The 14182-nt window shown below is 51.0% G+C and overlaps 6 protein-coding genes; 3 read left to right on the top strand and 3 right to left on the bottom strand.

The window, feature by feature from the left end:
* Positions 1-3070: 3070 nt before the first annotated feature.
* On the bottom strand, positions 3071-4411 carry RCC_01916 (uncharacterized protein; the record flags this gene model as incomplete). The annotated part of the gene is made up of 1 exon (XM_023767201.1): positions 3071-4411. One exon carries the CDS (start codon positions 4409-4411, stop codon positions 3071-3073), a length of 1341 nt encoding a protein of 446 aa, XP_023622969.1.
* Positions 4412-4683: 272 nt separating this feature from the next.
* RCC_01917 (uncharacterized protein) lies at positions 4684-5818 on the bottom strand (the record flags this gene model as incomplete). XM_023767202.1 has 5 exons in its annotated part: positions 4684-4764; positions 4856-5349; positions 5408-5479; positions 5531-5716; positions 5776-5818. The coding sequence occupies 5 exons, from the start codon at positions 5816-5818 to the stop codon at positions 4684-4686; spliced, it is 876 nt and encodes a 291-aa protein (XP_023622970.1).
* Positions 5819-6282: 464 nt separating this feature from the next.
* RCC_01918 (related to Alpha-N-acetylgalactosaminidase precursor) lies at positions 6283-8184 on the bottom strand (the record flags this gene model as incomplete). XM_023767203.1 has 6 exons in its annotated part: positions 6283-6566; positions 6621-7539; positions 7590-7637; positions 7689-7777; positions 7826-8051; positions 8101-8184. The coding sequence occupies 6 exons, from the start codon at positions 8182-8184 to the stop codon at positions 6283-6285; spliced, it is 1650 nt and encodes a 549-aa protein (XP_023622971.1).
* An 859-nt stretch (positions 8185-9043) lies between these two features.
* RCC_01919 (uncharacterized protein) lies at positions 9044-10148 on the top strand (the record flags this gene model as incomplete). XM_023767204.1 has 4 exons in its annotated part: positions 9044-9188; positions 9488-9542; positions 9596-9953; positions 10107-10148. The coding sequence occupies 4 exons, from the start codon at positions 9044-9046 to the stop codon at positions 10146-10148; spliced, it is 600 nt and encodes a 199-aa protein (XP_023622972.1).
* A 1097-nt stretch (positions 10149-11245) lies between these two features.
* RCC_01920 (related to actin cytoskeleton protein (VIP1)) lies at positions 11246-12258 on the top strand (the record flags this gene model as incomplete). XM_023767205.1 has 2 exons in its annotated part: positions 11246-11322; positions 11376-12258. 2 exons carry the CDS (start codon positions 11246-11248, stop codon positions 12256-12258), a joined length of 960 nt encoding a protein of 319 aa, XP_023622973.1.
* A 423-nt stretch (positions 12259-12681) lies between these two features.
* RCC_01921 (probable superoxide dismutase copper chaperone Lys7) lies at positions 12682-13473 on the top strand (the record flags this gene model as incomplete). XM_023767206.1 has 2 exons in its annotated part: positions 12682-12783; positions 12838-13473. 2 exons carry the CDS (start codon positions 12682-12684, stop codon positions 13471-13473), a joined length of 738 nt encoding a protein of 245 aa, XP_023622974.1.
* Positions 13474-14182: the final 709 nt, after the last annotated feature.

Genomic DNA, 14182 nt, shown 5'->3' on the forward strand with positions numbered 1-14182 from the left:
ACGAAGGATGCATAGCCCTACATGACCACTACCAATCCTTTAATTCCATATACTTCCACCGTCATCAATACGACGACATACCCCACCGCTACCACACTAACACGCTTTTGATGGTGCTGCCGTCCTCCATCTGTTTCATCGCCCCAAGAAAGTCGTCAAGGGAAACTCTTTCAGCATCTTCTCAAGAGGTAGGACTCCTTCTTTTGATCACTGTACCAGTTCGGGCAATGCTTCCACCGGATCTCGATCGCCTTCAATCACACCAACTAGGCGCCTGCCATTGACAAGAAGCGCCATCAGATCAACTTCCAATGTCGCCCCGACGGGCTTAATCCCAAGCTGAAAAACAGCCCCATTGTTCTGCAGGGCTTCCAATCCAGACACCGTCCCAAAATAGCTACCGATGGCGTGGTATCCAAAATGTGATTACATCCCCTTCCATTTGGAGTCATCGCTCTAAGAGCCTCGCCCAAATCCTTGCTAGCCAGAGCCTCTGGAGATGAATGCAATCCTACAGTGGCGCCGAGCTCTTTTGCAAGCTCAATGCGCCAGGGCACAAGATCCACAGCAATTATGTCCTTGACGCCATTATGCTTTGCAGCACAAATCGCTGCCAGTCCCACGCCTCCAAGTCCAACCACAGCTACAACGTCCGACGGTCCGCTTTTCGCCACATGGGTAATCGTCCCGGCTCCAGTCATGATACCACAGCCTAGAGGAGCATACATCTTCAATTCCTCGGCATCTCGTATCTGTTGTGTGACGTTCGCGGCACAAGACACTTTGACTGGGACTGGTGAAGCAAAGCTGGACTGCCCAAAGAAGCCTCCGCCAATGGCTTGAGTTTTGTTGGAAGCAAGAACGAAAGTCGGATCGTTTGCTTGCGATGTCAAGGCTGAATGATCGATGCAGTAAGCGGGATGGCCGGTTTTACAGTAATAACATTCCAAACAGGCCGCTGCTGAGAGAATGACCAAGTCGCCTTAACAAAATCGAGAACTGTGCTTCTTACTTCCAACGCGGAGTACACGCCCGGCTCCTGTGATGTAGATCAGCTTTCCCGGGTCATTTTGATGAATATGAGTATTGCTTTGTTGCCTTCGTGGCCAAGTACTCTGGGGTATATGTTCTCGAAACCCAGAATGTCGGTATGGCACCTGAAAACCCACAGAGGCGTTACAATCTGTCTACCCAGGGTTTCGTGGAAAGCCTTTTGATATTCGTACTACTCACATCCCAGTAGCAATCATCTCCACGAGCATTTCATCATCGAAGGGCTCCCTTGTGAGGAGGTCTTCCAATTTCCAATCATCTTTGGAGTATGCGACTATGCCTCGACAAGGCATCGTATATTCGACCATTTTGCGTTATTCTTGATCTTGGTTGTACATGACTGCGGCTGTCATAGGGTCAAGTCGAGCGATGTGGTGCATTGCTTTTTATTTCGTCATGCGGGGCATGGTTGGTACACTTCAGCTTTGCCGGATGAAGTGATATGTCTCACCATGGTTCTGACAAATCATGTTGCGAATCTACTTGTGTTGATAAAGGAGCCAAAGTTCGCAACTTCCGTGATACCGGTCAGTTCGCTCCGGAACAAAATTGTCCCGAGGCTACAAGTGAATTCATCAGAATTGGTTATCCCGCGATTCGCCACAGTTCCGGCAATTAAGACGCGGTTTTCAAGTTTCACTCCTAACATACATGTCAAACATGCTTAATAGCATTTGTCGTATCGACAAGGAGCGTGGCGCATTTTGGAACTAGGGTTAGGGTTGGGGTAGTCTATACTTCGRGGTCGGCGACAACGGGTACACGGAACCACGATTCCAGATGCGTTTTATCCATCTTGGAGATATTATCTCGTATAAAGCATGGTTCTCAGAAGTAGTGGATCGATTCTAGTCGCGGAATCATGGAAATGTGTGATTTGATCGTCCGACCTTCTAAGACCTCTTCTTAATACCAGCTACTGACGGTACAAAGGCCAGATTTCGCCGCACCACTCTCTAAAATGAAGGTAACAAGTATAACGATTCTTAAGAAGTCTCTAACACGAAGGACAACTACGATGAAGTACAGGAAGTGAGAGCAAAACGCCACGATGATCTTCCTGGAAGATGACTATTCATTGAATCACGTTGGAAAGGGGAGCTGGGATAGAATATTCGGTTTGAAAGTGTCAAACCCTGTGTGAAGCCACAAGGAACAGACGTCGATTGTAATTTAGCTAATAGTTGTAGAAACGGTCGTAAGACGGCCGATCACGGTAAGTTTGACCGCGTTTAGAGCGAGGTTCAAACCCGCCGCCAAGAGACGAGTAGTCAACGACAGGACGACGAGAGGATGATGTGTTTGATCGTCTAGAACGGGATTGGCCGTAGCCTGGTTGGAACCCACCGCCAAGGGACGAGTAATCGACCTTGGGATGATGAGAGGATAAGACGTTTGGTCTCCCGGAACGAACGTGATAGTAACCCGGGTCGTGACCTCCTCCTACTGAAGATAGGTCAACGCCGTAGACGGATGGGCCAGAAAATGCAGTGTTAGGGTGGCGGTGGGAGGCTCTACGACTACGTCGAGGGGAGCTTGGGATGCAACCCATGTTTGAAGATGGAGGTTTGTTGTCACACCGGTGCAGTGTAATGTGGTAGGGATAGCAGACGTTGATGACGGTGCAGATTTTGCGTTGAAGCTTGTTCAAAGACCAAGATTGCTTGCAGAAGATAGTGTTTACGAAGGTTGTTGTCCGAAAGATGCTGGAACTGCGGGAATCGCTACATTAATGCTGCATGGATGTGAGACGTTTCCCAAGGGCCATTGCAGTGGAACAAGGCCATTGTGGTCTTTAGAATGGGATTGTGGACAGTGCTATGGCTGGTAGCCTTTAGTCCAAAGAGTGAGACACCTCGGAGACTCCTTTGTTCTCTTTGTTCGAGAGCGGATCAAAGTCAAGACACATTTATATTGCTCGACAATGTCGTTGTCAATTTGGAGTCGTATGGAGAGTATTTTTGACACGGACAAAAAGCAGAGAGGTATCGTAGGACTGTAACGCAACTCGCATGCATTACTTTCTGATAGAGATGTAGTAGAGCCCCTGTTTGTGACTCCAGCTCACACTACCTGCATCAAAGACCATCTGTTTCCACGTCCAATTCTCATCTTCCCCACTCCTTTCTATCAACTCCTCGTCACCAGTCGTGGAAGTGTCATTGTTGGAAGTCTTTCTTTTTGCCACTCTCTGCGCTCTAGCTGGCCTTGCGATGGGTACCWGAGGTCTCGTACTCACTACTCGAGTTCCAGTTTTCAAGGAAGTCGTCAATCTTGTCCGTAGTGCCAAATCTGTCTCMGGTCCCAAGACTAGGTTGTTCACCAGCACCACATCTGCTTTAGGAAGAAGCTCGCCCACAAAGACACTGACTAAGAAGTCTCCTTTGCGTAAATAAACGTCGCCGTGATTCAAACCCCATAGCTTGCTTCTTGCTTTGAACTGGCTGAGATGCGTGATCGCTACAGTGTGGCATTTGCCCTCTCTTTCAACCCCAAAAGACGTGCACTGCGTTTCAAGTGAGGCTTGCATACATGTCTGTCCAACTCCTGAGCCGAGATCAAGATATGTGCATGACGCAGTAAGACCCGTCTTAAGGAAGATTGAGGTCAAGAACTGTGGCGTGAGCTCTCCGTACGTTGAGTCTCTAGCCTTTTCGCCTGTCCGTTCGAGCAGTGAAGCAACGTCGGCGATAGATCGATCGTGTAGCTGATCGAAGAAATGCTCGGTAAGCTCTGGTTGTAAACCACAGTCAAACCGCTGCAATTTCATACCTGTGCTCCACCCACAAGTATTCTGAATGATGGTTTGTAACGGTGGGAGCTTAACGGCATCGAGATCTTTTCGATTCTTTAGAGAAAGTTCAAGGATTGCGCGCTTGACTTTGAGTTCGTTGTCCTTGTTGATTCCAGCCTGGATGCAGATGACTTCGATCGTCCTGATGATGTCTTCAGCTGGGTCTTGGGTTCGGGCGTATTTGTGCTCGCGTTTCTGACTACGTTTGCCAAAGGAGAAACGTTCGCGGTGGCCTGAAGGGTAGGAGAGGGTGATTTCGTCAGCAGATGGCTCGTGATTGTCTGCGGAATGGTGGAGATCGAGTAGCGGAAGCGCAACGCTTTCCATCTGACCATCTTGCTGGTTTAAAGGTTCTTCATGGCCGGAGCCTGGCGCGCTCTCCACGGCTTTCCTTTGGCGACCAAGGGCAGAGGTACGGATTGCGACTGGCGATTCATTGTTCTCTGCGACGGTTTGCCTGTACATCCAGAATTTGATTGCGTCGGTGAGCCACAGGTCACAGAATACTCTTTTGTGATGAAGACCTGCCTCAAGGGCAGCTTCCCGGCTGCTGTACCTATTCATCTCATCGCAGAATTATCAGAGACATTCTCGATCTTACGAGGCTATCTCGACATGTGATGGACAAAGAATTTGACCGAATGCATGGCCCTTTGTCCATAAGGTTGACTGATTCACGGCTCTTTGTGCACCCATAGACTCTTTCCTTTGATGAGAATCCGAGCACGGTAGCCAAAAGCCCAATTTTCGCATCTAAGATAATATTCTGTCTTGTGCAAGCCTACGTGAAGCACAGTGTACTTGTAAAAGGCTCTCAGCCTTGCTTTTCGGTCGAACTAGGACCAATCTCGCCATAGGAAGAATGCAACCACTACCGGTAGTGCCGTCTTGACAGAAGCGATAAAGACATTTCGAGCCTACAAAGCGAAGTGCAATGTCAGTGTCGTTCTCAAACATTGGGTTGATGGGAAAGACTTTGAGACACGCCCTGGGCTACGATCTGCTTACCATTTGCAAGAACACAATCTTGATCATGGTATCATGCTGTGCCGATTCATTGATCCTTGGAAACTCAACATCGGGAATGTCTTTACCGAGAAATTCGCATAGAGGCTTCCAGCCATTACCCAGTTGGTACTCCAGTAGTCTATCTGGTTGATCTTCCAGCAGACCACGAATCTCGGCGTAGTGTTCTTTGTAGACCGTCTTGGCTTTGCTTCGCCATTCTGGTATGTCTCTAGCCTGGAATTGACCTTTCATGATTCCAGGTATGATATGACGAAGTTTCCACGCCTTCTCGCTGAGCTGCTCCAGTAGTGCCCTGAACCAATGCGGTATCTCGTTCGAGACGATCACAGCTTGGTCGAACGATGTATACCAGGCGTCGACGTCTCTCTCCACGAGGATCACTTTGGCCTCTGGGTATGATGCTATGAGCTCAGGTCCAAAACAATTGGCCGGTGTGTCAGTTGTTGCCGAGACATGACCTAGCATCTTGTCCCCTGTCGAAACGTGGGTCAGCTTCCTGATTTTGCTACGCGGATATAGAGCAAAGCTCACAGAAATTACGGTCAAGCACTGTAGATGTATCTCCGAAGTACTTGGCCGCAAACGCCTCGCCCCACATATCACCTACAGGTACTGTCAGTGCTTGTTGCAGTCGAATTAACGTCATCGACTTGCCGTCCTTCACATTGGCATGCATATCGAAGCCATGGCAGGTCGGATACCCCAAGATTTCCAGAGCTTTCTTCATCGAAGCAGTGCCGGTTCTACTCATTCCTAGGCTCAAAACTTGCATGGGTACAGTGCGACGGCATGTGTGTCGATCAATATCATAGTCAACGAATAGCCAGGGAAACTGGGCCTCTATGACAGAATTGCCTAGCGTCAGTAGATTCTTGGAGACGGTCTTGGGTGCTACTTACTGGTATCATCGCTGAAGCCGAAGAAGAATTCTTTGACGCTCATTTTAGTTCGAAGTTGCTGGTCAGTGGCTTTGGGACGTATGATCAGGGAARCAATTTTGGTAGCATGAGGGTGATGGCTGTAATATGTACTGGCTGAAATTCAGCCCCATGGCTGCATCAGGATGAAGGATTGCTCGCTTAGCCTGATCCTTCAGGCCAACACATGCTATACACCCAGGGTTAAACTCGCAAATGATACGAAGGAATGCATCAATGTCAGATGATCGGTAACCAGTTCGCCCATCTTCTCGCGACGAGTCCCGTGTGTCCCTTTGGCGTCGAGCCGTCGAAGTGGGAATTTGTATTTGACTCTCCGCAAGGCTACTGCTTTTTATGCTTATAGATACCTGTTCGTAAGCGTTGTCATCGATTCGGCACAAGGAGAGGCGGCAACCTTCAATTCTGGCGGCCCTTGGTGTATCATCACGCCGACTGCTCGTGGCTTTCTGACGCTCCAACACACGATTATGCAACAACACCAATCCTGTCAAAATCAGGAGCATAGGTCGTATCTTCGCTAAGGCCCGTAATGGAGATGGTGTTTGTGCCGCTTGTCTTGAAACCAGCAAGCCGCACGAGATACGATTTGGTCACGTCTCGATCCCAGTTGTATCCTGTGATTGGGAATAGTACGGATTGGCCAACGCCACCGTTGACGGTAATACTGGCACCTCGTGCGTTGCGTCCAGTCATAGCAAATGTATAATTGATTTCACAATTGATGTAGTCGAAACGAACGTCTTGAGTAGCTGCGAATGATGTCAGCGGGCAATCTCGGGATCACAGCACACTGCAATACTCACATTGACTTGTTTTGATACCGCTCAGGGTCAGCGTACCATCTTTACCGACATTGCCAACTTTCGAAGATCCGGAGCAGCCTGTGCACGACTGCTTGTTTGCATTTCCAGAAAGTGTACCGCTCTCGGCTTCGATCCAAGTCAACTTCGGCTCCGTGACTGTCTGCAAGCGAACGTTGCTGAGTCGAAGAGCAATGTTGCCATGTGCACCGACTCGCGCAGAGTAAGTTCTGCTGTCGGCCTGAGTCTGGCCTGTCCAAGCATCCTTCACGTTCGCTAGGCGGATACCGAGCGTTTTGAAATCAATAGTCATGGTACGTGTAGTGTTCGAATGATCTACCACCAGCACTGCCTTGTCGCCATTCGATAGGTTCCCAACGAAAACATCACGATCGTTGGTGAAGCGTTGGACAAGCTTCACAGGTTCACCGAGCGGGTCCTGGTTGATGGACAGAAGATTCCTGTTCGAAAGTATGGCAACAGTAGCATCGCTCATGGTCGGCACAGCAGTCGATACCATTAAAGGGCTCTTAAACATGGCCCATATCGCAAAGTGGCTGGCTTGCTCGATGCTAGACAGTCCTGCGTTCCCAACCTCCAGCAAGTCCATGTCAGCAAATCGACCAGGTCCGCTCCTGCCGAGAAGGATGATGTGGATGGCCTGGTTGTAGATACGCTCGATGTTCTGCCACGAATCAATGATGTCGTCTGAAAGACGGTACCCGTTAGAAATAGGCGCCGTCCATTGAGATGGTCCTTCCAGGCCAGTAGGGCTTGCGTATGGAGTTCCCCACTGACAGATACTGATGCCTTTGATTCCGACATTCTGCAGGGCAGTTGATATTTTGCCAAACCGAGACGGGAAGTCAGTTCGCGGATCTTTGGGCGCATTCTGTCCAGCCTCGATGTAGCAGTTGTCAATCTTGCAATGTCAGTTGAAGCGACGTGCATGGGAGCAATTGCAAGGATTACCTTCATGTATGCCACATTCCAGGCTGCGAATTGCGCAGCGTCTTGCTCCTACCTGGGGTTAGTGATCTCATGGCGACGAATATGCCAATTCATGCGTACTTCGAAGCCGAGTGACCCTGGCCGWCCTGGTATCGTATCGCAGGAATTTACACCTTGATCGGTATACATGCTCCATTGGTACCCCAGATCTGCGAAACGTCAATGATGGACAGCACCCGCAAATTGATGCTTCTTACCTCTTGCCTTCTTGCTTAAGGGGGCGATCCCTTGAGGAAATACAGATGCATCATAGGTGATGGAACCATTGGCCTGGCGCTCGAAACCTTGCCAGCCACAATCAAGCTGAAAGTACTTGTATCCCGCGGCAAGCAGTCCCTTCGTCTTGAAAGCATCCAAAGTGGCCGAGATGTAAGTCTGGTTTGGCGAGCACGCTATGTCGTTGTAGGTGTTGAAACCCAGGACCTGTCGAGATTGTTAGTGAATTCGGGGTGCTTTGACTTCTTACACTCACTGGTGTCCTGCCGAAGCCATTGTCCAGAGCAAATGCAGCTGGTATGGTAAAGGACAGTACGGATACGAATGACTTGGGAATCATGATTCAATGATTTCTGGTCGACTTCGGTCTCTCCAATCGCGGATTGGCAAAGTCCTGATGTTAAGCAGTCGTTCCTGTCTTCAGGTCAACAGATCCGGCTAAACGCGATGTCCTCACATGGAGAACATCAGGAAATAGCATGTGTTCCCCCGCTCTGAAGGTGAAGATCGGCCTGCATGGGCAGGGAAGAAGTGCGGAGTGGCATGGGCCAACTTTTGGTTGGTGGATGAATTCAAGATCGACGTCGACGACCACGCGAGATTCCCACCTGAACACAAGTGCATGGTCCGCGGTACTTCTCTGGTCATGCCGCATCCTGCCTACTCTTGTTCTCCTAACGTCGCTTCAATGTTTTCATTACTAGAGCGAGTGTCTCTCGAGCGGCCAAGGCCAAGCGGAATTGAGCTTTGCCGCCCTGTTTACAACAATCGCGGAGGTCGTCCATTCTACAAGGACGACTCATCATAGGAGCGACAGCATTCGAAGGTGGACGAGGTTCTCAACAAGATATTTCGCTTTTGTGGTCATAGCTAGCTGGTCGTGAGCGTGGCCATCGATTCGTGGCGTGGGGACCCGGCATTGTTCACGTTCCCCGTCCCTCGAGCCTTGTGGGATTTCCAGAAGCTGCGACTTCCATTGCCGTGTATCTTGAAGATGAATGCGCGTATACTTTGGGAGCGAATGCGTGGTTTCGTGTGTTGGAGTGAATAATGACGAAGCACTTTTGAGAAGAGGAAGCATCGACCGGCGGGAGCGGCAAGACGGAGAACATCTCATCACGTCGCTTTCCGCTGTTTCGCATTCTTCCGACGACCACCTCCACATCATCCCCACCAGATCTCACCACCGTCCAATCACAATGGTATCTTCAAACATCGACTCGGCTTCGCAGTCACAGGCACAGACTATACAGCACCAACCCTCGGCGAATCGACGTTACCAGTGCCCAACATGCTTCAAATCCTTCAAGAGAAGAGAGCATCAACTGCGGCACGTGAGAAGTCGTAAGTACATTTCAGAGCGCGCGCGCCCGTCGGAAGAAAGTGCATCGTTGAGAGTTCTTCCGTCTTATCGCAATCGAGGTCACACCTCACTGGAAGATGGATTTCTGATCCCCTGCTTCCCGTGGCTTCGGAGCGCTGCAACTTCTCCACATCCTTCTCAAATCCTAGCTGCGTCGAGAGACGGTATCTTCGATGTGTAAGAGATGCTGTAGCTGAGTACACGCGAGGCACGACGACAAACACTTTGCTCTGATGCGCGGACCGTTGATGCTGCGATATCTTACTGATTCTTTTTCTAGATACGCAAGAAAAACCCTATGCGTGCAAGTACTGTCCGAGTCGTTTCGGTAGGAAGTAAGTCCAGTGTTACCTTTGACTGCCACGTCCACTACTAAAGCAAAATCTAGAGATCTCGTCACAAGACACCAGAAAACTCTACATGCAGACCAATACAAGGAGAGCGAAGTTCTCGCAAATGTCGAAACAACTCCAACGCAGGATCATCTTCTACCGGAGCAGCATCCGCTCGCCAACCCGGCTGCCAACGAGACGAATGGCATCCCTGACATGGCTCTCGACCCCAGCATGTGGGCTATAGATCCATCGCTTTCGCAAGCAGCTGCGAACGATTCTCCCTACTTTGTCAATCATCAGCAGACACATTCTGTTCCTGGGCATCATTCAGAGATGCAAAACTCAGATTTGCCCGTTCCCGATGGCGGCGAGGGCTTCTCGGCGGGATACCCTGACGAGTATGGCGCACAAGTAAGTAGGCAAAAGGCATCGGTTCACGACTTTGTATCAAAGACCATGCCAATTGGGGGTGCCCGACGTGGTGATTGATGGACACGGTCTGGGAGAGCGCTGATGCAGTCCATGCTCTCTGAAAGTTACTAACTTTATGTGCTTTACTTGTAGATGCAGGCCCGAGGATCACATGAGAGCAGTCAGTTTGGATGAGCGGCCCGAGAACTGAGCGGATTTGCCGTGTGACGTTTCTCAGCGAAAAACCATACCGCCAGCCTCGAGGTTCWTAAGGTATACGGCCAGCACTTAACAAGCTGGACCTCACTGCGACGCGGATCCTTCAGCGGCTGATCAACCATGCCGATATTCCGATTCAAACGCTGCCGGCGCTCTCGATACGTCGACCTCACGATTGGAACAGGCCAGCACTACCACGCGCCTTTAGCATCATGCAAAGTGCTACTGAGATCCCCGAAAACGGTCTGGCGAATTACAGATGTTGGTAATGCAACTCCTTTTCCCACAGCACTACTCTACCCGTAGCGAACCTAGGTGAACATGAACAAGACAGTGGACGTAAAAGCTGTTGGGACCGTCGGTTGTCGCTTTGCTTTTTATTAGATAGGTTGGGCAATGTTGCGGAAGAAGGTCAAAAAGGTGTAGGTAGATGCGCATTGAAATTCCACCATTTCGAGCATACAAATCTAAAAGACGAGCAGAGCCTCCTTTTGCGGCGCAATGCACAGAGTGTTTGTAATACCTACTTGTTCAGCGATGGCGATGTGTAGGTGTCTGTACAAGAATGTTGACGGTTACATAGCCTTGAAATGCATGCACTGGCTCCATATCCATGTCAGTGCGGCCATCCCTACCTTGTGGCATGGTCTCTGGGGGAACCCGCAAAGCGAAAGTGGGGCGTTGGACAGAGACTTTGGAGGGGCAGGGCAGTGGCGATGCCAGCACGCAGCCAGCCCATTGTCCATGTATTTCCCACAGATGCTTCAACAAGCGGTTGGAGGGCGTGGTAGACTCGTCATCGCTCCATTGATGCTGCATCCAAGATAGCACGAGCGTATCGAAGCGCCCAGAAACCTTGCAGGCACGCGCCAATTTGTGCGCGTTTTGTGCGTGTGGCGGTGCGGTCCCCGCCATGAGCTCATCGCATCGTCGCGGGACAGGCAGGAATCAACCCATCCCAACCGTTGTATAAAGCTTTCCTTCCATCGTGCTCTGTCAACGTCCACAAACAAACCTACAACACTGCCTCTTCAAAAACAATCTTCCTTCAACCATCGGAAACACCACCCAACATGTCGACCACCATCCAAGTCAAGAACATCTCCGCGCAGAGCAGCGAGACTGAGATCAAGGATTTCTTCTCCTTCTGGTAGGTCCACAGCTGGAAAGATAATATAAACAACACATGCTGACCATCATCAGCGGCAAAATCCAATCCCTCTCCGTGAAGCCAGAGACTGGCGATGCCGGCTCTGCTCAGTCGGCGACGGTGACCTTCGAGAAGGAGACCGCCGCCAAGACCGCCCTCTTGCTCGACAACACGCAGCTCGGCCCATCCGTCGTCCACGTCACCTCCGCACAGTCGCTTGACCAGCTCGCAAGTGGCAAGACCGCCAGCTCAGCCGACGAGAAGGAGAAGGATGGCGACGATATTGCACAGGAGGACAAGCCCCGCGCTCGCGTCGCTGCGGAGATGTTGGCCCACGGCTATGTCATCAGCGACCAAGCTATCCAGCGTGCCCTCGCTCTTGACCAGCAGCACGGTGTCAGCACCAAGTTCCAGAATGCTCTGACCAACTTCGACGCCAAGTACAAGGTCACCGAGCGCGCTCAGGCTGTTGACCAGCAGTACGCCATCACTGCCAAGGGCAACCAGGCATGGGCTGGATTCAACTCGTACTTCGAGAAGGCCGCCAACACCCCAACTGGCCAAAAGATCCGCGCGTTCTACGAGCAGGGTCAGAAGCAAGTCCTTGATGTCCACAATGAGGCCAAGCACCTGGCTTCCATCAAACAGGGCAAGGCCGAGAACCACCCAGTCGAGGGCAACCCTTCGCGTACTGAGTGCAAGTGCTCGGCCAACAGCGGCAAATGCTCGTGTGTTCCCGGCGCGTGTGCCTGCTCTGACTGCGGCAAGAACCCAGACGCTCCGGCCACCACCAAGAAGACTGCCGAGGAGGCTCAGATGGAGAAGGTCACCGTCGGTGGTCAGGAGAAGACCAAGTGCAACTGCGGCGGCTCTGAGACCGCTTGCCCTTGTGAAGCTGGCAAGTGTGCCTGTGCTAGCTGCCCCAAGGCCTCCTAAGTTGTGAACATGGCTTGTTGAATGGTGTTTGACGGCGTACGGTGCGAATGATGGGTTCCTACAGACAGGGCCATGTGCAAGTGCATTTTCGGGTCATCGCGGCGTGGCTGATGGGAAAAAGGCTCCAAGGCGGGAAAAGGAGCGAAGTGCGATAGTTATGATCAGTCACAATAGGTTACGAAAGGAATGAATGCAGCTACCACCTGAGGTGCCTAGCAACCTGTTATATCTAAGCACACCATCAAAGTCACACGTGCTGAGCAGGTTTCCAAAAGGCGTGGGACTTGTAAATGCCGCGTTGAATGTTGTGATCGGCAAGCGGGTCCGAAATCGCTTCGTCAGAAGCTCGACTGAACTCACAGCCATGTCATTTCCATCAAGGTCCTTATCACGAATCCTCAAGATCGACCAGCGCGTGCAGCCATGATTCCTCCATTCGAGACGACATTCGCGGTCCCGCTAAGCTGCGAAGCGTGTATCAAGGACGTCTCATCATCCCTCTACAAACTTGACGGTACGGCAATGGTTCGCTCATATATGTACGATATCAGTACTGACTTTCTCACCGAWGGCATTAAGAATGTTACCGCCGATCTACCCTCCCAACTCATCTCTATAACGGGCAATGCCGCCCCTTCGGCCATTGTTGCCGCAATTCAAGACACAGGCCGGGATGCGATTCTTCGAGGCAGCGGACGAGCCGAAAGCGCTGCAGTGTGCATTCTTGAGACCCATTCAAGCAGCGTGAAGGATCATGTTCGAGGGTTGATTCGAATGGTGCAGGTCAGCAAAGAGATGACCATTCTGGATATGACACTCAAAGGCGTGCAGCCGGGGAATTATCATGTCAGTGTGCGTGAGACGGGCGATATATCTGAAGGAGCGGCGAGAACGGGTGGTGTGTGGGATGAAGTGCAGGCGAAGCAGGAAGGGAGGACGGCGGTGAAGGGTGTTTTTGGTACGATTGAGGTGGGTCCGAGTGGATTGGGATCGGTGTTTTTGGATAAGCCGGTGCAGATATGGGAGATGATTGGGAGGAGTGTTGTGGTGAGTCGGCAGAAGGAGGGTCCTTTTGAGCGGGAGGATGAACATACTTTGGTTGGTGTCATTGCGAGGAGTGCTGGGGTTTGGGACAATGATAAGACGGTTTGTAGCTGTAGTGGTAAGACGGTGTGGGAGGAGCGGAGAGAGCAGGTTGGGAAGGGCATGCTGTGAGAGTGAGGACGACAACTGATATGAGTTTACGAGAATGAAGGTATGTCCTGTTGCTTTTGTTCATCCATTGTCTTGCTGTCTTATGTCTTCTCGATAAGACGTTGCATCGATCCCCCGTTCGTTGACTATCATAATAAAGCTGCAAGAGGACATTGCTCTGTCAAAGAAACCTCTATGACAACCCCATAGTATGGTTACAGCGAAGTAGAGATCGGATTGACGCCCTTTGCGCATTGATCTCGACTGGTGTGGCAGGGGCCCTCGCTATGAAGCGGATCTCGGTCCTCCTCACGTCGGTTTGCTCCATGGAGAGGCTCAGAGCACCGTCTTGGGGTCTGCTCGCAGCATGACCGCCTTTGGAATTCAATCCTTCGAGGCTCATGCTTTACTCTTGCGCGAGACACTGGCATGGCCAGAAGTCATCGTACCATGCCAGGCTGAGTGCTCCGATTATTCCCAGGCGAGACTCAAAGCGGGACGGGTGAGTGCTAATCGTAAGTCATAGTCGAGCGATAGAGCGGAATAGCCAGCTCTTAATGAACACAGCCCTTCTCGATCCGCCCATACCAGTGTCTTCCTTGTCCTGGTTATCTCTGCATGCAATCAAAAGTTGCTGAGTGGTTTGCTCCAAAGGGTGAGAACGCTCATCTCACGGCAAACAAATACACACTCTAGAGCGTATGGCTCGTGGTGCATGTAACGACAGGGA

This window comes from Ramularia collo-cygni (assembly GCF_900074925.1).
Source record: "Ramularia collo-cygni strain URUG2 genome assembly, contig: RCC_scaffold02, whole genome shotgun sequence".
Lineage (NCBI taxonomy): Eukaryota > Fungi > Ascomycota > Dothideomycetes > Mycosphaerellales > Mycosphaerellaceae > Ramularia > Ramularia collo-cygni.